Source organism: Anoplopoma fimbria, chromosome 13 (genome assembly GCF_027596085.1).
Source record: "Anoplopoma fimbria isolate UVic2021 breed Golden Eagle Sablefish chromosome 13, Afim_UVic_2022, whole genome shotgun sequence".
In the NCBI taxonomy this organism is placed as follows: Eukaryota; Metazoa; Chordata; class Actinopteri; order Perciformes; family Anoplopomatidae; genus Anoplopoma; species Anoplopoma fimbria.
Window position 1 is genome coordinate 20037255 of NC_072461.1, and position 24472 is coordinate 20061726.

Here is a 24472-nt window from a genome sequence, read left to right on the forward strand (position 1 = left end):
ACCAACAAATTTGGAACAAGGGGAGTGGTGTTAATGGGTACTTGAGTTTATTACCCCTTAAATGAAGACAGTTATATCATTTGAAATATAACTACTGTCATAAAATGAAGGCATTGACGCAATATATACCGTAGAAAGTTTTAAAAGCCTATGTAGAAACATCATAACTCACAACCCAATATTAAAGGATTAGTAGGGATGATTAGCAAATGTAGGCCGGACCAACACTATAAGACTCCATGTATCATTGAGTTGGTAATTCTTTTCAGTTTTTCAAATTTTAAACATGTCATTCTGAGGAGGAACTCATACATACACCGACTTACTTCACCTGCTAAGTTCGAAACTTTCATTTCCCCAGCCTTTGCTGCAAAAGAACAACAGCAGTCAAGCCACCATCGACTTGCACAGCCTTGCCTGCTGTCAACAGAAGAAGCCACATGCTTCATGTGGTCGACAGTCCCAGCTGTGGAGAGAGGCTCACAGTTGCATCTGATCTCAGTGTACTCAGCTGTGCCACAGATTTCAAAACCTCACAAAAGAAGGAAACTCTGTTTGTTTGTTACTGGTGTGTGTGTGGGCAGGATTTACAGAGCTTTTCAAGACCAGACCATAGTTCACACACCTGTTTGGGCTTATTGATTTCTGAGTTTTTCCAGTAAATTATGTCGTACTATTGTGAACCATGGGAGAATGTGTTTATTTATGGTTGAACATTATTATCATTAGATTTGAGACTTTCTTAAAGAGACTTTCATTTTGGATTATGTTTTAAATCGCTTTTTTTTACTTACCATAACTTCACCATTCAAAAATAAAGAAAAAAGCAAGTGAATCAACCCAAAGGTTAATACGTTTCACTGCTCTGGCTGCACAAAACCCACAGCTCTATTCTGTCTGATAAAAGGAATAGATGTATGTCATGACCTCCAACAAGAAAATGCTGATTGCTACCTGTCTCTGACAGATTGAGGGACTTTAAACTTTGAGCATCAAGTCAATCATGGACCAACAGACTGGAAAAAGGATGCAGCGAGCTCGAGCTGTTTGGTTCCAATAAAGACAACAGCAGATGGGGCCCTGCTGCATCTAGAGATAGATATTCCTTTATTGATACCCATGGGGGAAATTTCGGGTGTTATTATCATTGTACATATGTCCTTATTTTTTATATGTGTATATATATGTAGTGTGTACACTACAAAAATATAGATAGATCTATCTATCTATCTATCTATCTATCTATCTATCTATCTATCTATCTATCCATCCATCCATCCATCTATCTATCTATCTATCTATCTATCTATCCATCCATCCATCTATCTATCTATCATCTATCATCCATCCATCCATCCATCCATCCATCCATCCATCATCCATCCATCTATCATCTATCTATCTATCTATCTATCTATCTATCCTATCTATCTATCTATCTATCTATCTATCTATCTATCTATCCATCCATCTATCTATCTATCTATCTATCTATCTATCTATCTATCTATCTATCTATCTATCTATCTATCTATCTATCTATCTATCTATCTATCTATCCTGCTTTGACTTTCGAGAGTCACGTGGTAACTAATCTAGAATTTCTATTGGCCAATTCATATTAAACGAGTTCCGTTCTCTTTCAGTCTGCAACAATACGGAAGTTAGTTCCCCAGAACGATACCTGTTTCTCAGTCAGTATCGACATTATTATTTTTTTAACAATGCGTTGTCGTTGTTATTCAAGTTTTACATTTTTAAACGCAGCCACATAGCACACCGCGTGTTTTGAAGTCATATAAGCGTTTGTTTAGAAACTTTTTTTTTTCTTGGCGGAGGGATCTTTACGTGACGTCACCGCTGGCTCTGGCGTGGAGCGTAATTTGAATCTCTCCCCTTCTAACGTTTGTGGGGTTTTTTAGGATTACATATTGAGATGTCAATGCTTTTTATGACACACTAGTCCATACATGTGTTTTATATATATATTTAAAGAGAAACAGCCACTTTGCCTCTTTTAGTTAGGTTAAATTAACAAGGTAAGTCTCCTTGTTGTCACTCCATTCTCCTCCGCACCAACCACACTGCTGCTACTGTTAGCACACGCGACTAGCATGCTAACGTTAGCTTTAAACAACAGTGAGCTTTAGTGTGATAGTCGCTGATAACAAAGTAACGTCCCTGGCAGTGTGGAGTCTACAGTGATGCTAGTTGTTACACTGTTATTATGAAGCATATGAGGGAAGCTAAGCTGTAACTGATGCTAACTTAGCCTTGTTATGGTACCTGGGGTGTTAAGCTAACTCTATTAGCATTCGGCTTAAGTCAGTGTAACATCACTTTGATGTTATGGAAGCATGAATATTGTCAGCTGACTTTGCCTTCAAGCATTAGACTGATTGGAAGAACATATAAATAAATGAACTACAGGTGTTGTCATCCATTCACAGTAGTGAGATTCATGTTCTTGTGGTTCAGCTGCTCTGTAGTTTTAAGATGTAATGTTAACCCTTTTGTCTATATTCAGATGGCTACCTTGGAGATGAACACCGAGGGAGATCAGATGGAGAAAATGCTGTCCCCCTCAGAAGTGGACTCCCCTCCAGTTTTAAATGACACCTCAGCGTCCCTGAATTTCTCCGAGCTCACACCTTGTCAGTTTGGCATCTCTGTGCAGAGTTTTACTCCAGCATCATTAACAAATAGCAAAGGTGAGAGGACAGGCTTTTGTTTGATGCATTGCCTTTCATTGACAGAATTGTTAACTTTGTATTCATTCAGCCGCGCTCGGCCACCACCGTTGGAGAGCATGAGAAATTCCCTATATACTAATATTGGCATTTAAACCATCCACAAAGAAACACTGATGTTAAATCATTCTACACTCTAGTGTATCTGACCAAAGCAGTAACAGATGCATTCTCCAACACAACTAATGCATAAAATCTGGGGATGTTTCTATTTTTCCGCATATGGCACCAATCAAGTGTTACTGAAGTGGTTTTCTTCTCCCTCTTGTGTTAGATAAATCTCGTCTAGCACAAATAAAGGGACGACGGAGGTCCAACATTGGAGCCCGCGGCTCCCCAGAGACGAACTCCCTCATCCGCTTCATGGCACAACAGAAGATGAAAACTCCACCAACCTTCCAAACCCCAGAGGTGAGATCCTTCATGGGATACAGTTAAGAAAATCTAGCACCCCTGTCACATCCTAATGATGTGAGAGGCAGTATCTGGCTTTTGGTTGGCTCTCTGTGATCAATATTGAAATAATTGTACATACATGCCAGTGTTGCACCTCTACAGTATATATTCACATAGCTCTCAGATAAAGAACTTGCTGTCAACAGAACTAGCTTTGACTCATTCTAGCTTCAAAAGATGATTACAGACGATTTGAGATACGATTAGCCAATAGGATTTGGCACCAAGTTCACACACATTAATATCCCTTAGGCATACAGTGAGGTATTGAGATTTTTAAAGCGTATCAGCTTCAGTAAAAGTATAACTATTTCCTGACCTAAGGGGTTGACAGGCTATCATGTCCGACTTGATTAACACGTGTTAGCTTGTGTAAGGTTACTGCTGTTGTCTCCAGATACAGACCCGACAAAGAGCATTAAACTGCTGTATGCAGACATCAGTCTATGTATCATGCCCAAGAAGTGGACATATCTAAAGTAGCTTAATGCATCAACATAAGTTTAATGCAGCAAATGAAAAGAGCAGAAGAGGAAATGATGCAGCTCCCGTTGTGACAGTGCCATTTAAATGACAGAATGACTTCGGGCAAATGCTGTTAAATGCAGCAGTATTATGTACAGGGCATTGCTGTGGCAATGAAAATTCAAGCTTTTTTGCCCACCACATGTGCAGTGAAACACAGATTCTGCCACAGGTGACATCAAGCAGCTTATGTTATATATAGTATTTTATTATTTTAAGAGGATAACTTAAGTGTTCACACAGAACTGTTCACAGCCTTAGTCATGTAACATAGTGCACAGAGCTTTGAACACATTTTAATTAAATGTACTGAAATCAAAAGAAAACAATTGAAGGTTAGCAATGAACTATAAACCCGCTTAGCAATACCAAACAATACAAGGTAGAGCCAGACTAATGTATTGACGTGGTCTTACTGTATATAAAATTGAATATGCTGAAATATCAGAAAGGAAAAGACAGGCTTATCTGAGACAATCTTATTGCACATTTGATCACTTTCCAAGTTCTGACCAATTTAGGGAGCCTTGATGTCTGATGGAAACACCTTTGGTTAGATTTAAATTCTATCTCATATGATCATTGTGAAAGTAGCTATTACACTTAATACAAATGAATAGTTAGGATTACTCAATGAAAACAGTATTGATCTAATGAAAGCTGGGCTCTCACAGGCTTCTTTGTAATGGAAATACCAGTGTGAGCAAAAACACAGGATGACTCAAATCTGTTGATTCCATAATAACATCCATTTACACTTTTCAAATCGAATCTTCACTATTCTCTGCTGTCCATCTTTGTTCTCAGTATCTCCCAAACCAAAATATGCTTCACTTCCTTTTAGTCGGACTAACAACAGACAGCCTCTGAGTCTTTACTTATTATTGTTTTCTAATGCTGTTTAAAGGTTTGTTTACATCAGCATATATTCTCAGTTATGATCATTTGAGAAACACACAATGCTTTTTAATTATGCTTCAATTAAATTTAGTTGAAATGTTTATGACAAAATAATTAAGGCTTAAGGGATTAGGCTTGAAAACAGCTTCCAAGATATTTCTCTAGCAGCTCACTCGTTGCTTCAGATAAGAAGTTGCTGACCAATGAAGCAGAAGAGGTGTTCATTGAAAAGCCAATGACATGATCTGCTCACGAGCACAAATGGGTTGTGCTAAGGATTCATAAGAAAGCTGAGCATTTAGACATATTTTGGCAAAACTATGCATGTTTAGAACACAGTGAGCATCTGATGGACAGCGGAGTGCATTATGCTGCAGAGGTCGTTTAAGAAGTTTCTCTGGAATTTGTGCAGTTTTTTCCACAAGGAAAACAACCACTTCTCAAGTCTGCAGGTGATGGAGTCTTTATAATGTAGGGATCAGTTTGGGGACAAATTTAGCAGTTTTAGGACAAAGTTTTCTTCTACTCTTGTGTGAATAGTGATGACTGAATATTCTGAAGCATGCGACTTACTGTTAGACGATGCACAGCTCAGGAAACTTATAAAAGTAATATTCCCAAATTGGGTTTGTGGAAGTAGTTTGTGATAGATGTCCTGCCTCTGAGTAATTCTGTAATGTCAGACTGCATCACTGAGCAGATATGTTTGTTTCTGCTGTCTCAACCCACAGCTTGTCAGAAGTAGCCCCTTCCGTCCCCGGGTGGCCTCCACGCTGAGGCAGAAGATGGCCTCCTTCCAGAGCCTGATGGATGTGGAAGAGAGTGAGGTCTGTGATCCGATGCCAAGGCGGGACAGCAACACTGGAGGATGCATCAAGACAAGAGATTATCTGTCTGGTGAGGCTGTCTCATTGCCACAGGATTAATAGTTTCATTTCTCAACAAGGGTCTATGCCAGTAGGATTTCTTTATGATGTCCAGAAACACTGTTCAAAAGCTGTGGATGAATGAATAGCACAGTAAAAGTCTGACTCTGACAACATCTTCCAGCAGTAGTTTGCTCTGAACTTGGTCAGCTTCTTAAATGGGCCAGTTTTTTTTCGAGTTGTTTGTTGCTGTAGTGGGAGTTTATCTCCATCCCTATGATCAAGTTGTTTTTCAAGCAGTGCTTTTATGATAAGTTTATTTGATATGGGATATTTTATCTTCATTTAACTGAGGTGTCCCAAAGTCCCATTTGTTTATGTGTGTTTATATAACGTGTCTTTTCGATGGGTGCTTTTTCACCTCTCTCAGATAGGAACAGCCACTATGGAGGGAAGGAGAACCACCCACCAATGATGACGCCCATACCCAGCAAGAGGAGGCGCCTGGGCCCCATCGAGGGCTGTGAGGTGGAGATTAGAGAGGCCAGCGCTCCTATCCTCCACTTGAGTTTGAAGAAGCAGGAGGTACACTTACTCTGACCATGTACTTACTTGACTGCTTTTAATAATTTAACTAAAAGGGTTTCCCTCTCTGTACTTGCCTTCCATTGAATCCTCTGATTATTTTTAACTCCTCTATGAATGTTAGATCTCCGTGCTACACAGGACTTTTTTAAATACAACCATCCAAAAAAAAGTGGAACACTCGAGAGAAGCAAGTTTGATTTAAGTGCTGGGTATTGAGGTTCATTTATTTATAATACCATCTTTTTGGTTTTTGTTTTTACTCAGTGCTTCCACTTGTTTTCTGTAAAGTGCAACATCAAGTGTTAAGATTTCAGTCTCACTCTAAACCCCAGTAAAACAGCGGTTTGTAAAAATAGCATTTCCCGTATCCGTGGTAGTAGTTTTCTTGCTGTTGTGGTGCTGTGTAGCAGAATGAAACAGTGAGAACCCCTGAATCATATCCACAGGAAGAAGAAGAAGAAGAAGAACCAGTGATGCAGGTTGTGACACAAGGACCACTGACATCCAGTGAGACTGTGGAAGAGGCTCAAGCTGTGCTTATATCCCCAACCCTGCTCATTGACCATGAGCTCCAAGCCTGTTCTCCTGATAAGAACCAGCAGGTTAGGTCTTAATCCAGACTTGGACACACACACACACACACACACACACACACACACACACACACACACACACACACACACACACACACACACACACACACACACACACACACACACACACACATGTGCACGCACAAGTTAAGGAGTGGATCACAGAGAAATTCCTGTTGACCTTTGTGATTCTGCTCTGACGCACAGTGCCTCCTGACTGTGATAATGCCATCTGAGTAACAGAATGACTTTACCTTCACATGGAAAAAAACATCAAACCAGGAAACCAGTGAAAATGTGTCGTGTAATTGACAGCACAACCAGATTTAGTAAGAATTCAAGCAGATTTAAAAAAAAAAAAAATTAAACTGCCAAAGGAAAGTGAAGTGACATTTGTAACGTTAACTAACCAGGCGCACGCTTTTCTTATTGAAACATGTAATGGACTTTGCGCACAGGCTCAGTAGAGCACACTTCTGTCTCAAACACGGTGCCAAGCAGTAATCATACGCATCTCCACTGCAGCCACACGGCAGGTGATAACAAGGCTGACTTACAATAATCGGACTGTGACAATCTCTTTCCTCAAAAAAGTGCTGTCTCGCCCGCCACATGTCTGGTCATGCAGGTGACAAAACAGAAAGCACCATTTTTAGAAATGTTATCCAAAGCCACTGACAGTACCCTCTGTGTTTGGAATGTGTGTTTCCACTCCAACAATCATGTTCTTACTTTCATGTAAGATTAAAAAAAACAGCCCCAGTTTCTTATTCGCTTATTGAGTCAAGCTACTGCTAATGCTAACTTAGCTTTTCCTGCTACTTCTTCCCCACATTTAACGTGTTTAACAGGTGAACCACATGGAGCATTGTGCTTATCTATCAGCTATAAGAAATGCAGTTTTTGTCACTTTGATCAGTGCTGACAGCTGTGATTCAAATCAGTTGGTTTACACACGTTTGGACATTGTCAACATGATTTTGTCAGGGAATCAGTTTTAAATATAGGAGAGAAATGTAAAGGAAACCTTCAGTGAGGTTATTAGATGAAAAAGATTTTTATACACAATGCCGTTCACTCGCCCTGAACAACCTGCTCTGTGAAGCGCCTTGAACTACAGTCCAACAGAATGGGGGGGCTCACATAATCTCTCTCAACAGGACGATGTCTTTGAACTCCAAAGCCTCTGCCGACCACCACCCGATGATTCTGCAGCCGCTTCACCAGCCCGGCCTGCCCCCCTCTTCCACATCCCCTCTATTCCTTCTCTGTTGGAGATGAAGCCCACAGGTAAACACACAACACTCTCAGCGGCCATGCAAGAGCAACTGACCTTTTATCTCGGTTCAAGCCTGCCTTTGAGGTTTGGTATACAGCGTTCCTTTGATGCCGTGTATCCAGGCTGCATACTAGGAGAGTGTAAACCTTTATTTTTTACAAAGGAAATTGTGTTAATCACTTTTTTTTTTTTTTTGTTGTGTGAAAAGCTGCAACATGTCAAACTTATAGGAACAATATCTGCTTAATGAACATAAGGTTGTCCTTATATCTCAGATATAGTGAAATTATACATGCAGTATATTATTATCTGTAGTTGAGTTATTAAATTCAGATATGTCATCTTACCTGTCGTATGTATTACATTTCTTCTACTATTTTCTTGTCTAACTGGCATAGCAATATCTAAAAACCTTTATCAATATACTTATCTAAAACTTCAAGCACCCTGAACAAATATAGATAAAACATAAATACATTTGTAATCAGTCTGTTTCTTTTGATATAAAACAGCAAGAGTTTATAGCAAAAATAACTTTACTTTCTGACTCTTCATACATCGTGTACTGAGGTCAACAAAAATGATTTGTGCATTAAAAGGTTGACTGTCTTTGCAGGAGAGGATGACTCCAGCGGGACATCCACGGTTAAGAAGACAAAAAAGAGGGTGCGCTTTGGAGGTCCGCTCTCTCCTGAGTTCTTTGATAAGAACCTGCCTCCCAGCACACCGTTACAGAAGGGGGGGACGCCGGCCCGGGCCCCCACACCAGGTGGGAGCTTACAGCCGCGCTCAGCACTGAAGACACCACAGAGGAGTGAAACCCAAACAACACAAGCACAGCCGGATCTCTGCAGCCCCGCTGGGTTTGGAGCCTCGCCTACTCTTGCAATGCCTCGCAACCGTAGAGCGCTGTCGGAGGGAGAGGACAGTGAAGGGATGGATGGAGAAGGATTGGTAATGATTCTGTGACGCCGTGGTGTTTATGCTGCACATGTCATAAAATAGTTGTTTCAACATTGAAAGTTTACAAGGAAAATAGCCTGCATGTCATAGCAGGGGTTAACACAGGTGTAATTAACAACAATATTTATGGGCCCATTCTATTCAGTGTGTCATGGCCATTTCGGTTGGCAGCATGCACAATGCCTGGGCCATAATTAATGTTAATTAAACCTGTGTTTAGCCTGAAATGACATGTCAAAATGGCTGCTGTGAAAGGGGCCTATCCAAGTCGCTCTCAACTACAGACTTCCAAGATTTTCACAAGAAACTAGTGTGTTTTTTTTTTGGTTTTTAGTACTGACACATGTAAAAGTGTGAGACTACAGTTTTAGTGTTCCCAAGGTTCCTCTTTTCGATTATACCTGGATTATACAATTCTGAATAAGTGATGTTGTTTAATATTTGTTGTGACTTAAAATAACCTGAATATGCCCCACTATGTGTGTGTTACAGTCAACCTTGTGTTTTGTTGTCCTAGATTGTTTTCCCTTTAATGGAGGAGATTGACTCTGCGGGGAGCAGAAATACAGGTTGATTATAGTTTATTTACTCTGACAGTTATTGCCTATTGTCTCTGCTAGAACGCAGTCAGAATCTGTAATGTTAACGGCTCTCTCCATTTGTGGAAATTTCAGAATGTACGTGGGAAGCCCAGCCATTGAATTTAAACGCTGCTTTCTACGAGGAGTCTCTTTCTCAGATTCTGACAGGTGAACTACCGACACTACATCTTTTCCTTTCACTGACACTTAAGTTTGTGTCTTCATCTCTCCTGTTCTCCACCTTCTCCTGTCTCCTGACACATTTGAGACACATTTGTTGGGTGTAGCTCAAACGCCGCAAGTTACTCATTTTAAGTTGGCTTAAGAAAAAGGCAAATATTGGACATGTTAAACCACTGCTTGCAAGTATCAAAGACAGAACAGGATCTTTGTCATTTGGAGTCCGCTATATCAAAGTCCTCTTAAACCAATCTTTAGTCTCTGCTGGATGTTATTTACCATGCTTATCCAGCTAATCAGTATTACTTATGGCTGACAAACTCTCAACAGCTGTAATTTCAACTGTAATACATTTTTCCTCAGAGTCTGAGGCCAATCCCAACACAACCTCTCTGATGGATGCCCTGGATGAGCCTACACCCTTACCAGAGAAGGAAACGCAACATGAAGCCGTTGTGGAAGCTCCAGCTCCAGCCCAATCTAAAAACCAAAGGAAAAAGGTCTGCCATCGTTAGAGTTTTTTTTTATTTTTTTTATCTACTTTCTTGGATAGATAAGATAATCCTTTATTAGTCCCGCAGCGGGGAAATTTGCATTCGGAGATCATTGTGGGTTCACAAGATCTAGTTTTACAAACTCTTTGCTTCACATTTATTCAGTAACAGTCTGTTCATCACCAGATTATTACCATCCTCTATAGATTCCCATACTGTGATAAAAATCATTTCATCCTCTAAAACTTCTAAATCTCCTCCGTAGCAGCCCGGACCAGAGCGAGCACCTAGCAGCGAGGCTCCAGCTCACTCCAGCAGCAGAAAGAGAAAGGTCTGCTATTACCATAAGCTGTTTTCAGCTTGATCTCACTTCTGCAAATCTCCATTTACCGGACGAGACGTCTTTTTTTAATAATTTAGGGGTCATAACATGCTCCTATTTAATCTACTGTTTAATTCCACTGGATCTGAACTAAATCACATCCGAGGGTATCCACTTTATGTTTGCGAGAGAGTGTGGCAGAGACACATATAATCATATAATGTATCCTCATGCCAACACTGTGTCCCCCTCAGCAGCCAGAGGAGAGCGAACCTGTGAAGAGGTCGACGCGCTCCGCTGCCAAGTCGGCCTCTGGGAAGATGAAGGTGAGTTGGCTGAGTCTGCTCGTTTGATTTCTCTTTCCACGGCTCCACTGAGGGATCTGTAGACATTTCTTTCTGGGAGGCCGTCTCGGAGCCGATGGCAATCCAACTACAACTTACTTTGCCTGAGTTGTGGAAAAGAGCTGTGTGTGTATGCTACAGTGTAACTCCTCCATATGACTCACACCACACATTTACCATGTTCACCACAGGATTTATTAATTATGGCAATGCTATTATGAAATATTACACTTTAAAACACTTGAGAAATCACCAGACTTCTAGAGTCTAGATGAGTCTAGATGAGTACAGTGAGAGTTGTGCTTCCTGCTAACTACACACATTGCTGTGGATGGACATGGATCCAGTACAGCAGGTAGTTTGTAATTGACAATAAATCCCCTTATGCCTCAAACACCTTGTTTGAAGGCAGTCTGGATGCTGTAGCTTCCCTTTACTGTAGCTCACATTGCAACAGTGCATTTACGGAGCCTGTTGTGTCTTCTGACAGCTTTGTATTTGTTTTTTTTGTTGTTTTTTTAATACAGGCTCCATGTCAGGACTGTGTTTCGGTATAAATTGGATTATTTTCGCCACGTTGCCAAACAACTTTCAGTTCTGCTATTTCACTCGGCAGAATGACGTGGGTAGAGATTAGATTAAAGCAGTGTGTAAATAATCAGAGATCCACTTTAAAGCACAAGGTGTCAGTAAGACGGGACCTTTGTAATAAGAGGACGAACCAAATAGGAATTAATACCCTCTGAAAATGAAATGCTACATCTCAAAAGGCGTATCCTGATACATTATTTATTTGGACACAATGATGCTGTGGAAAAGAGGTAAAACTTCCCCCGCTCCTGTAGGAATGTAAAGCTCTACTATAAACTGTGATTATAGGTTTTCGTTGTGATTATGATTATTATTAATTCAAAAATCCACAGCTTCTGAGAACTACACAATCAGCCACAGAAACTTTCTACACAAAAACTATTATTAGACTAATGTAATTACAGAGGATGACATAATGAGGTGCTATCAAATTTCAGTCAATACAAACCTGTCTAACAATGCAGGCTGTCTCTTCACAGAGGACCGCCGCAGCGACGCGGCGATGGAACAGGGACGTGGACCGCTCCCTGTACGGCTCTCGGGCATACGCCTCCAAGAACCCCAACCTGAGTCCCATCACTGAGAGGTTGGCCCTCATCGGCCAGACTGAAGCAGCACAGCAAGTTCCCTGTACGGGCTGCACAGGTAAAAAAAAAATGCAGGTTATAGCTTTGTCTTTATTGTATTGATAGTCAATTATGGGTTTTGCTTCTATGCAGAAACATATTAATAACAAAAAAAAATTTCCCCCTATGTGCATTTTCCATAACGTACAACCCTTCAAAATATTTGGTTGTCTCACAAAATGTTTTATTGATACCTGAAAAGTTGGCAGAATTGATCACTGCAAAATCAACTTCCCTGATATTCTTTTTTTATTTTCTTCATTTCGTCCTACAGCCCCAAATCATGAGACCCACTTGGACCCTGAGATGGCTAACGACACTCAGGCGACAGGTGACCACGCTGTGACAAACTCTTCCGTCACATCTCCAAACTCCAGTAAAGAAAGTACGACAGCGAAGAGCAGGAGGCTGTCTGGGCCGAGAGTCAGAGGGAGAGGACGGAAGAAGAAGGAGGTCGGTGTTGCTAATGATACCCCGCTCAGTGAGGAGACTCTGGATCAGACTCTGGATCAGACCGGAGGAAACACCGAGGAGCTCTGTGATGACCAAACTACTACTACAAACCTCGAGGCGTCAAGCGAAACCCCGCTGAACTGCACTGAACCGGAGCAAGGAAAAGAAGACACTGAACATAATGAACAGATTCCTGCAGAAGCAGATACAGATGCACTCTGCACAGACTCTGATGGGAAATTAGAATGCCATGAAAGTCTGGATGCACCCACCCCAGACTGCCCACCTTCAGGTGGAGAATCCAACAACACTACGAGTCGTACAGAAAAGAAAAAAGCCATGAAGGTCAGGAAGAGCTCTGTAAACATCTCAGTGCTACATGAGCAGGAGAACAAAGCAGAGAAGGAGAAGGAACAGGGAGGCCGAGCGGCGAGCCAGCAGGAAAACATCCGGTCAAGCTCTGATAGCCAGGAGGAAGCGGGTGTAGCCGACCTACACCTCGCCCCATGGCAGGCTGACTTTAACTTCGAAGATGTGTTCAAACCTGTCGCCACTAGAGGGCAGCGCTCGGTACGCCGCAGCCTGAGGAACCAGAGCAACGCAGAGCACAGCAGCAACAGTGCAGGTCTCGCCTGGCTGGCTTGGACCTCCCCTGACACCAATAAAGAGTCCCGCAGGAGGACCCGGGGCCGCCGGCTCAGCGCCGCTCCACCCGTCCCAGCCTCACTCCCCGAGGAGACACAAGACGACGCTTCGTGAGACTTTAAAACCGACTACATGACCATGAACTAAGACTAAAGGGGCGATGACTAATAGATTCATCTAATCTTCATACCTACCAATCCTGTTTGTTTCAGATTAGATTGGAATGATTTTCCAAAGAGCCGACTGATTGTTTTGTATTTGCTGAAACATCGATGCCTTTGTTCCCTGTGAATTATTAGAGCTGACCAGTAATTTGTAGCCAGTTTCCTCTCCGCTTACCAAGCCAGTCAATAAACCCTGTGAGCCCAATCATCTCTGCTGACCACCTCCCAATCAATATCCAAGCACTCAGCTGGTAATCACAGAGCATCTTCAGACCCGCTCTCCAAAGTCATTGGATCGAGCATCTCCAAGTCAATATCTGCTCTTTGTGGATAGATGAAGATGGCTGCACTGCATTCACCACCTGCCATGCAAGGCTGGGCAGGACGAAGGGATAATAATAATAATGGAATAGTAACGGGGGGGATTCTGCCTTACACACAGAAATCTAATTGCTAGGCTCAAACAATTCTGTTTATTTGTGGTTGCTGGAGTTTTTCCTCTTTTTTTCTTATTTTTCCCCCCTCCCAGTGATTTAAACTGATGACATACACGTAAATGTCCAGAAGAGGTCACCGTCCCATTACATTACCTGATCTTTTAACGAATGTTTTTAAATATGTGAATAAGGTTGAAATTGGTTTAAACGTTGCACCAAATCAGAAAGAAGTTTGCGTGTTCTCAGTGACTTTCCTGGAATGTCAAGATGTACCTTGCTATATACTCTTATTCTGATTAAATGCTTTGGTTGCAAGTAAAGACATCTCATTAAATCAAATTGTGTTCATTTAAACGGATGATTTAATCTCACTTGAAAGGGATTCATCCGGATAAGAAACCAGCTGTGTGGTCAGTTCAGTTCAAGTACAGCAGCTCTCCTTTCACATAAACCACGTCGCTTCATAAATTATCAACCTCATCTACATTTTGAACACAGCCAAATGTCTGGCAGGAAATTGACCTCTGACCTCTCCAGATTCCAACCAGTCAGAGATTCACAATCCGCTCCTCTTTACCGGCTCCATCCATCTGTCGGAGAGAGCGGTAATAAATTGAGTTTCAAATTCAGTTCACATTGGAAAATTGGCTCCTGGAATGATGCATGGCTGTAATCTATCCATCAGCGGGTAATTGACTCGCTCCTTTTTTTTTTTATTTTTTTTAACATCCAGTCAGAGGCACTTGGCTGAAGGACACCAGAGGTTTTCTGGCTCTCAGTGAGCCAAGGTCTCTTCTGCTCTCCCACCGGGAGACTGATGGACAGTCATAGTCACCACGAGGGTTCTGGATCAATGCGGTGGGGCTACTGTGCCATCTAGTGGTGGACATAGGGAGCTGCAGACGGCTGTGATTCATCTGGCAACTTTCTCAACTATGAAGAGATGAAGGAAGTTACAGGAAGTGATGTGATGCTATCACCAGGAGAGGAAATCATTTAGTAGTTTATTTGTGTCAAAGGGGCTTTTGTTTGTTGCTGCTTCTGAATAAGAACAACCTGAGGCCTGAGTGCTTCCTGTTTGTTTTTTCACAGCATCATGTGCTCATGTTGGGTCTGTGTCTTATCCCACAGACTGATTTTAAAAACTTGTAACCGGGAGCGTCTTTGTGAATGGGCTGTTTTTAAGTGTGTGTGTGGTGGGTGGGTGTGTGTGTGAGTGTGTGAGAGAGAGAGAGAGTGTGGGGTGTGAAGGCGAAGCCCCTGTCCCTGGCAGACGGGCATAGTGAAGACGGCTTAACACAAGAACAATGGGGTCCTTTGACCAAAACGACGCCCCCAAGACATGTGGCCTCCTGTCACCGTGGCAACCCCCCATGGGACAGGGAACGGGGGCTGACAGCTGGAGAGGAGGACTGACAAAAAAAAAAAAAAAAAAAAATGGTAGTCCATTTCTTTCCACTGAAGCTTCCCTCCTCTACATCTTTTCTGTCTCACCCTGTCCTCCTCCACTCAGGGCCCTTATGAATGTGCGTTACATCTCATTTTACAACTTCATGTGATTGACCTTACAGGGGCCCGAGTCACCACCTACAGCCCATCCAACTCCTCCACACACAAAAAAGAAGTCAACAATAAATCCAGTCTTTATGGGCTCTTGTTGCTGCCGGTAATAAGAGAGAGCATCGATCTCGTTGACAAATACGAGGCTGAGCCACAAGACTTCACGCTCGCTGTAGGATACACTTGATTTTACGCCTCATTTTAAAACGGATGAGGACTTTCTGCGCAGACACAAAGCAGCGTAATGAGTTATTTGTACTGCCAGATTTAGAGACTTTTTTTTCTTCTTTCAATTAGTTAATTAGTAGCTGAATGGTACTAAGTTGTCTCGCCGCCTCGGTCTTTTCTGCTCTCGATGCTGTGAGCCTTCTATTATTGATGCTCGGAGGCTCGCTCTCTAAGCTGTGCACAGCTCTCCTCCGGAGCTACAGACAGCAGGAGGAGGGCAACAAACAAAGGCGGGACAGCAACACCAGATCCTCCAGCTACTCTCCGTTTGCTTCTTCTGTCTCAGTGTGTCTGTGCTACAGCTGTGGTTGGCTCAGACCTGCTTCAAACAGCTGCCTCACTGCATCCTGCCCTTCTAGTTTTTATTAGTTGAAGAATGCTTTATAGTTATTCGGGGAATAAATCTGACGTTCATAAACAAAACATTGTATTGCGATTGCTGTACTTGAACCATTTTCGGCGGCAATCATTTTGTAGTGGGAAAGTTTTACTTTTTTTTTCGAACTCTTGGTGTCTTTTTTAGTTTTCTAGCATAATAACGTGCATTTCTAAATTCCATCTTTTAGTTTTTCCATCTACTTAATATCAAGATTGCCAGTTTAGTGTGTTTTCTTTTCAGTAGAACAAGGTCATGAAACATTTAGAGGTATCAATCTTACTGCAGGTGCATTGGGACATGAACAATATTAATTAAATGTTGTTTTTTTCAGTAATACGTTCTTTTTATTTAAGTTATATAAGGCTTTTGAAGTTGGCTTTGAGGACATTTTTATAGGCCTTCACTGCCAGTAACTTCCACATCTCTGTAAACGGCTTGCTGAACGCACACCGAGCTGCTTTTCCAAAGCTTCGCTAATTAATGTACATCTGTAACATCAATCCATTAAGTGGTGGTCTCTACCTCTGTCATTTTGTAACATGTTTCTTCAGATCTGTTTGTATCTGCCTCAAGTTTAACCTGCATTTAGTGCAATACTTCTCATATCTGTCACATTAAAGGGGAATTCCACCAATTTGAAAAGTCTGGTCTTGGGGAGAACTACTGTCTATGTCAGTCTTAGTGATGATGAAGACAACAATAAAAATTATTTTTTTATCGACCTCAGTTTGAGGCTAGCAGTTCGAGACTACATTAGTTGCTGCTACTAGCATATAGCATTACACACATTACTCTCCCAGAATCCCGACCACACACTGTGGATGTAGAAGGCATGTTTTGACAAGAATACTTATTACTGAAAAGAGGATATCTCTTGTTCTGCTGCATCAGTCACAGTTTAGTCACCGTCATGCAGGTTAACAAATGTATTCTGACAAAAACAAAGTACAGTGTCGCCTACAGATTACAGCGTTGTTTCATCTTGAGCAGCCAGAACCGCTTTGTCATAGATGAACATCTTCCAAAAGATATTTCATTTCATTTGGGCCAGATGGGTTGACGTTTTTTAGAGAGCTTTCTTTATTGTCCTATAAGGAGAGTGCCATCATGTTAGTTTATGTCTGAATGTAAAGTGGATTTTTCAAAGTACTGTCAGGTTTTTTCCGTATCTGTAAACACCTGCAGAGGAAGGCCGGAGGAGGAGGAGGAGGAGGAGAAAACTAATAACATCCTGTTTGTGTCGGGAAGCAACAGGATTTATGCTAAATAGGACTTCTCTGACACAGGTGCTAACAACACTGTTTAGTTCCGGCTAACCACACTGCAGATGAAAGAGGCTGCCAATTATCTTGACCACAGTCTCATGTATTTATGAAAATTATGCGCATACCAATGCAGCCTGATCAGTTGGACAATTACATATCATATAACAGTTTGGAAGCAGACGCATTCATCAAAAAACAAGAATACAGATTAAAACATTTACATGTATTAGCAATCACGTATTGTAATTGAACACACATGGAATGATGTTGTGTCTAAAAAAAAAAGTGCAAAGGGAAAACAGTACGGTTAGACACAGGACACGGAGAGCTGCCCACTAACATACCTGTACCAATCTCCTAAATGTTTGGGCATGTCCAAACTCGATACGGTCTTGACTGAAAAGTTTTCCGATGAGGAAAAGTAGTGTCTGCTTGAACGTCAACTCTCCCAACATATTCACTCATACTGGGTAAAAGATTGAATCAATGTTTAACATCCATTCTTAGGAAATGTGGGATTTATCACAGGTTTGGTTGGATCGTTAAGAAGATTATGAGAAAATTCTAAAACAAAAAGTTCTAATGATAACATGTAACTTTTCTATATTGCTGGGAAACCCCCGACACAGACATTAAATGAATGATGCTTTTGAGCCATTTAACACTCTAGTAGTTGCAGACGCCATTAAGAGGAAGCATCAACTAGGATTTAATGTCTCATGTTTACCGTTCATTCCTTTATTTCCCCCCAGAACTATTAACTGTGATCACAATTGCTTATATATTTGTACATAACTGGGTATTTAATTCCTCCAGTGTGTATTTTTTTTATCATCAATTATGACCAATATTATGTTAGCAGATGTATTGCAACTGCTGAAAAACACAATAGGAACACAATAGGAACTTGAATCTGGTCTCTGTGGATTCATGTTTTCCCAAAGTTCATATGAGTTTCCATTACCTTCCACAAAACATGTATTCCCTCTGGGCGTGGATGTGAGCTGTCCCTCGTTGTCTGTGTGTTGTGTAACCGTGCGGTGTACTGTTGACCTGTCCAGGGTGTTTCCCTCCCCTCTAAATGTTGCATGCTGGGAAAAGCACCAGGCCCACTCCCTCCCTGTATTCAGTTGACACAGAACCAACACACTTTTTGGTCTAAATCCTCAATGCTCAGAATCAAGAATCCTGTCGGTCTGAGCCAACATCATCAACATGTTGTCTCCAGAGAGAGGAGGCAGACTGCCACTGCAACTGGAAAACCAGAACTTTTGCTGTTTTTTGAAAGAAATCCCTGAAGGGAGGCTTCATCTTCAACTCTGTGTTCAACTGTGCGAGCATCGAGCTGAAGGGCACTGAAGGCAGCTGCTACTCGTTCTGCAAAGCGACCTCAGAGAGTTAGCTATAAAAAAATAAAAAAAATGTAAACTTAGGAAAAAAATATGTTTTTGCACTCATAAACCAGATATTTTTACAAGGCACACACATTTTTTAAAGGATAAACATTCATTTACAAGAATACAAGGAAGGATAAATAAAACAAATAAAACAGATTTAAACCAAACTACCAACTAACTATCTTCATGGCTAGATAACACAGAAGATAAGTTAGACAATATGTTTTTTTGTAATTTAATCTTCACTAATTGGCACCCAGTTGTATTAGCTGTGTATGTATGCCCCTGTGACTTCATTAACCCTTTGCCTCTTCAGCTATGAATATGTCAACAACTAAAGATGTAACAGTGAGATATTGTACCAAACACTCTTTTTTTAAACGTTGCAATGTTTTTTCCTCATATCGACCATTACAAAAGCTTTGAGTACAGTACACAACGCTACCAGACGTGGACCTGCGTTTAGACTATTTGGTTACACAGGTTACACAAGTCACAGTTGTGTAGTGGGTGACTTTCTGTGAGTTTATCATAATAAATTATTAAGTGAATAAGATATGTTTAACATGGAGAGAGTGTTTGGCCATCACTAGCCTCCAAAGAACCATCACAATGTTTCTTGTAATAGATTCTCTTCTCTACTCTGCACTCTCTATTGCAAAAGATGTTCCCTCATTATGTATTTAGGTGTTGGTGGTCATCAGATCATTCAATGAACCTCTGTTCCCTTTAGGAATCGCCTGCATTCATTCAGGTTCTTCCTTCAATGTGTCTTCCATCAGTAGATATAGTAGATATCAGAGTGTGACAGTTCAGTGTAGCTTTCTCTCAAGACAGAATCTTGTGCAGAATTTTACAGGCTGATATTTTTTTATGGGACAGAATGGTCAAAATGTTAAATGTTAATCACTGCACAAATAGCCTGTGAAATGGAACCTAATGGAAGCAGTAATACATAGAGCTGGGGTAGGCAGTTTATTTTTGGCATCATTGGGCAAAAATTACATTATCACTCAACCTGACAGAGCCAAGAAGTCTAGTTTTTGCTCAAATCACCTGGATACAAATACACTAAAAGGGTATTAAAAGATACACCGCCTACAACTTTATTCTACTGAGTATAATCCAGGTATTAAGAATTTCTGACATCCATGCACACACTTAGGCGGCATCCAGGCGTTTGCAATAAAAAGCCCATGGTCACGGCACAAGCATGACTGTGAAGCTATCAGCACTTAACTCTGAGTGTTTTCTATTTATCAATCTACTCTCTAAAGCCCTCTCAGACCCAGAGGTGACCTGATCACGATCTGCAGTGGCTGGCTGGCTCCTCTTTGAGCAATGGGTCATGCTGACATGTTGTCAGCCATGATAAATGAGAAGGTGTTTGGGTCGGTGTTAAGTAAATGGACTCATTATTGATGACCTCAGAGCTCCCTGTTTGTTGCCAGTATCAGTGATGACTTCCAGGCCTCCGCTGCAGTAAAAAAAAGGGGATGTTGTGATTCTGTGGGTCAGGGAAGGACTCAAAGCCTCGGGGGCCCGGCTGGAGTATCTGCCAAGGCGGGGTTAAGTTGAGTTACTTGGACTGATGACCTCAAAAGAGGGAAGTTCACTGGCGCTGAAGCTCTGTGGCAGCCTCTGTGTGGACTGGCTGTTACTTGCTCCTGTCACGATGGTCAGAGCTGAAAGTTACATCTAAGCTTTTGCATTTCTGGTTATTTTTTGTACGGGAGAACAGACATGTGGTGGTGAGAAGACATTAATACAATACGTGCAGAGAAACACATGGTGGCATATCATGAGGCTTCGCTTAAAAGGCTAGTGTGCATTAAGAATAATAATTAACAGCTTTGTGAGGCAGTGGTGTAAGTTATGAATAATGTTGGTGTGATGTGAGTTATTTTGTTTAGTTTAAATCAAAGATTTGTGCTAACATCAGCCTGCCTACCTTCTCAGGATCACAATGTTAACATGCTGATGTTTAACCATGTTCATGTCCACGTTAATGTTCATTCTAGTTTAGCCTTTTAGCGTTCTATCATGTGCTACTAAGCACTGAACACAAACACAGCTAATGTTTTATCATTAGTTATGCTGGTATTTAAACCAAACTATACGACACATTCAAATTTTTACCTTGCGATGGCACTTAATAAAGAGTCAAAAGATAACCAACATCATAAGAAGTCATCTGAGAGGGACGTAAATGTGTGTCCCAAATTTCCTGGCAATACATCCAGCAGCTGTCGAGACATTTCACTTAAAATCCAAAATGTCAACATCATGGTGCTCTAGAGGAGCAGTCAGGGCATCAGTCAGTAGGACTCATCCTCTGGGGACCATGTAAGACTACAACATTTTTCAGTCTGGACCAAAGTGTTGGACCCACCGACCAATAGACTAGCAGCCCTTACATTGCCATATAAAGCCGCGCTGCTAGTATATCTAAATATTCAAATGTAAAAATGTATTTTATATTAAATTGCCACTGTGTATATGACCCGGTGTGTAAGTGGGTTCCGGAAATTCAGTTTAGCAAAATGTAAAAGGTGCTTATATCTCAATTTGTAAGGCAACCTGCACAAGGCAACAAAAAAAAACATCGCTATGAATACAAACTATATATCCCCTTTAGGATATCCATGCATATCAGCCAATACATTTATTGAAATGTGTCCCACATATGAAAAAAAGCTATAAAACAATTTGAGCCATGAGTTTTCCCTCCACTCCATCCCTGCAGATGCCTGTTCCAGTCAGGAAATGTATGAGGGGAGGGGGGGGAAACCTGGATGGATGAGACGCGATATAATCATCACTCTCCGCAGCATTTTCTGTTGTCTTTCTCCATATGAAAAAACACAGCCAGCCCTCTGTCACTGTCACCTGGGCGAGATACTGTTACCCCGAAGGACTGCAGGTATTTATCACCTTCACTGTGATATGTATAAGCACGTCACTTTGTTCCACGTCTCTCAGGATAATCCCTGATTTTAATTTACATCAATATGATTACCCAACATGCTCCATCTGTTGCCTCTTGGTAGCGCGGTGGGTGGGGGGTGGATGGGGGGGGGGGACGACAAACATGTCTTTACACAGACAAGGATCTAATTATTCAATTAGGGTCCGTATTGAATGAATAACTGATTCAACGCAGTTTACATAACAACAACACCGATCATTACTGCCTCTGTAATGCAATTTACGGCGGCCGTGGAGGGCTCATCATTCATGGGAATGTACACTTTTTTGCCCCCATTACCCTGCAGTAATCTGAAAGTGGTATCATTAATATTAATGACTGCGAACCAAACTGATTTCTTCTTTCTTTCTTTAATATATATAGCATCGCTCACACTGATGAAATTAAGGCATCAAATCATTTGCGTTCACTCTCCCATTAACCAACGTATCCTTTTTGACATAACTGTCGCTCCTGACTCTTAATGGCATTGATTAGGAAGGCCTTCATGTTCCGTTTCTGGTGTGAGAAAAAAAAAACTTGTTGTGTAAGCGAGCGCTTGGTAAAAAAAAAAAAAAAAAGGTGGGGGTAGCCTGTGTGAGATGGGGGCGGGTGGGGGTGTGGAGAAGTAGACAAAGCCTGCTGAGCTCCAGAGGTTAAGTCCCCCCCCCACCACCACCACCACCACCAGGCCCACAGGAATGTGTGTGCCAGAGAGTCCTGGAGGCGGAATTGTTGTCTGTGGTGCATCCTGCTCTGTGAACGCTGCAGAGATCCCATATACTCCAAGACTCTGTGGCCTGGACTTGGGAAGGAGCCTGTAATGTGGGAGGTCTGGATAATACTGAACAGCCAAACAAGGCGTCATGTGATACGGCTGCTGTGGTGCAGTTGTGTCGTCATAGATTCACTTTTTTGTGTGTGCTTTGATGCTGTTTAAGCAGGGTGAACACAACAAACCTCCAGTTCTAATGAAAAGTTAAAAAAAAAAAAAAAAAAAAAAAAGGCCTTCTTCTTTGTCTTTTGATTATCCTACTTCCCATCTTAATTGTTTCCACTTTCATTGGATCAAGAACAGCACTTTGATTGACTCCCTGTTTTCTCCTTGCTGTCTTGACTTGTCTGGTTTGTTGGTGTTTTTTTAATTGCTGCTGGTAGTGCCTTGGAGTAAAACCAGAAGAATTAGGCGGCCGTACGTGAGTAATAAAGCTGAGCAATGGCTCGTGATTCCAGAGACAGATCAGGACTACAATAAAAAGTGGGGGTGTTTTAGAGGGAGGAAGTAGAAAAAGGAAGTGAACACAAAATCTTGCAAATAAAATAAAAAAAGAGAAACTTTACAGACGTAAGGTATTTTACCAACAAGGTGTATTTGCAGTTTTTACAGAAAAATACAGAAGTGACCATTTATGCAGTTAAACCCTGTTCTTCACAGTCTGTTGCGCTTTCAAACGAATTATGCATTTTATACTCATCACTGTCATCATTTATTTAGCAAAGACTTCGATGGACTTCCTTACAAAGAAATAATAGTTAGTTAATAACGTTTCTAAAGCTTCCAAACTACTTCACATTTCTTCTCCCTTTTAAATCTTACAGTACACAATCCAATCAATGATTTCCCAACTAAATATATTCCATGTGTAAACATTTTTTGCATTGAACTTCTTTCAGGTTCAATGCACCTTTTAAATGTCATGAACTGAAAACTGTCCTCAGGCTGGATTTGAAAGTTTAACTAACTGGTGTTTTATTAGGACTCTTATAATGCTTTTAATTCATTTTGTTGTGTTATTTTGTTGGTGGTCTTGCTTTAGACATGTTGTATGTTGGTTGCATGTTTGTCTTGCTGTGACAGTTTCTTGCTATCAGGTCTCTCTTGAAATCTAGAAGAATCTACCTTAGTTAATACAGCCATCCTATGACTCTTGCCTTGAGAACTAAAAACACTAATAAAACAGACGTGTCAGGGGTTTTCCCAGCTTGAGCGCTATCGATTACGTGACTCGTTCCCCCTCTGCTGTACTTAATAGTGTTAAAGTCAGAGCTATTTGTGCATCTTAATGGCCTTGTCAGAGGCCCTTGCTTGAGATGTACATACACTTAAAACGACTGTTAACCACAGCAGGACAATTGATTTGTCAAACAGAGTAGTTCTCCACATTTCCCTCCCTGTCTCTCCAACGCTTAAGTCTGGTGTACGAGAGCACTCTGCGCCACTCTTAGGCACTTCTGGGGTTCAAGTGAAGGAGGTGGTGTTTTGAGGGAGATCTCAGACAGGCGGAGACGGAGGGAGCACGAGAGGTGTCTGGCCGGACTTTCAGCTCAGCGCCGGCAAGCTGCACTTCACCTTCCAGCTGCTCTCTGTCCCTCTGGATCCAAGGCAGGGGAGGGAGCAGGGCCCACAGGGAGGGAGGTTGGGGAGGAGCAGTTTGGATGGTGGTGGTGGGGGTCACTGGATGGGTGGGGGCACGCTCTTTGGCGGACAGGCCCTGGAAATTTCCGTTGAACGTTTCAGCGCTTTTTTTTTTTTTTTTTTTAGGAAGGGAGGGGTTTGGAGTTGCAGTTTGGGTCGGGGTTGGGGGGTGTTTGGGGACTTGGCAGCCAGCCAGCCACAGCAGGAAGCTTGCTAGTTTCACACGGACAAAAAAAATAAAAGAACGGGCCTGGACACTGCATGGCTATCGGAGCGCAGAACTCCAGTCATCGCCCAAAAAAAACAGGAACTCAGAAATGTTGTCTGCACGGCTGGTGGCACAGATTGACTGCTACTGAACCCCAGCTCCACTCAACAGTCACATTTCCTTCATTTGTTGACAAAGTTAAAAGGCATCAGCTGGAGAGGCAGCGTTTGCCATTTTTCCTTTTAGCTGTGTCACTTCCATAAGATAAGGTCTTGTTTTTCTGTTCTCATCAAT

At 41.6% G+C, this 24472-nt stretch overlaps 1 protein-coding gene across 5 annotated transcripts; it reads left to right on the forward strand.

Moving 5' to 3' along the window:
* The first annotated feature begins 1742 nt into the window (after positions 1 to 1742).
* cdca2 (cell division cycle associated 2) lies at positions 1743 to 16538 on the forward strand. Of its 5 annotated transcripts, none has more exons than XM_054611492.1 (15): positions 1743 to 2039; positions 2528 to 2711; positions 3025 to 3161; positions 5363 to 5528; positions 5928 to 6082; positions 6532 to 6687; positions 7839 to 7968; positions 8574 to 8911; positions 9438 to 9489; positions 9595 to 9669; positions 10045 to 10181; positions 10444 to 10506; positions 10755 to 10823; positions 11912 to 12077; positions 12333 to 16538. In XM_054611492.1, exons 2-15 carry the CDS (start codon positions 2528 to 2530, stop codon positions 13268 to 13270), a joined length of 2766 nt encoding a protein of 921 aa, XP_054467467.1. In that variant the 5' UTR covers positions 1743 to 2039; the 3' UTR covers positions 13271 to 16538. The 5 variants fall into 5 exon arrangements, with proteins under 5 accessions (XP_054467467.1, XP_054467466.1, XP_054467465.1 ...); XM_054611491.1 differs by having other exon boundaries at positions 1745 to 2039; positions 10441 to 10506; XM_054611490.1 differs by having other exon boundaries at positions 1745 to 2039; positions 10752 to 10823.
* The last annotated feature ends 7934 nt before the right edge of the window (positions 16539 to 24472 follow it).

What these genes read in the sequence shown, in the direction of transcription:
- cdca2 (XM_054611488.1), top strand. Translation starts at nt 2,528, where the DNA reads ATGGCTACCTTGGAGATGAACACCGAGGGAGATCAGATGGAGAAAATG. An exon ending in TGCGGGGAGCAGAAATACAG is followed by an intron (nt 9,490 to 9,594) that starts GTTGATTATAGT and finishes TGGAAATTTCAG; the next exon opens with AATGTACGTGGGAAGCCCAG. An exon ending in CCAGCAGCAGAAAGAGAAAG is followed by an intron (nt 10,507 to 10,751) that starts GTCTGCTATTAC and finishes TGTCCCCCTCAG; the next exon opens with CAGCCAGAGGAGAGCGAACC.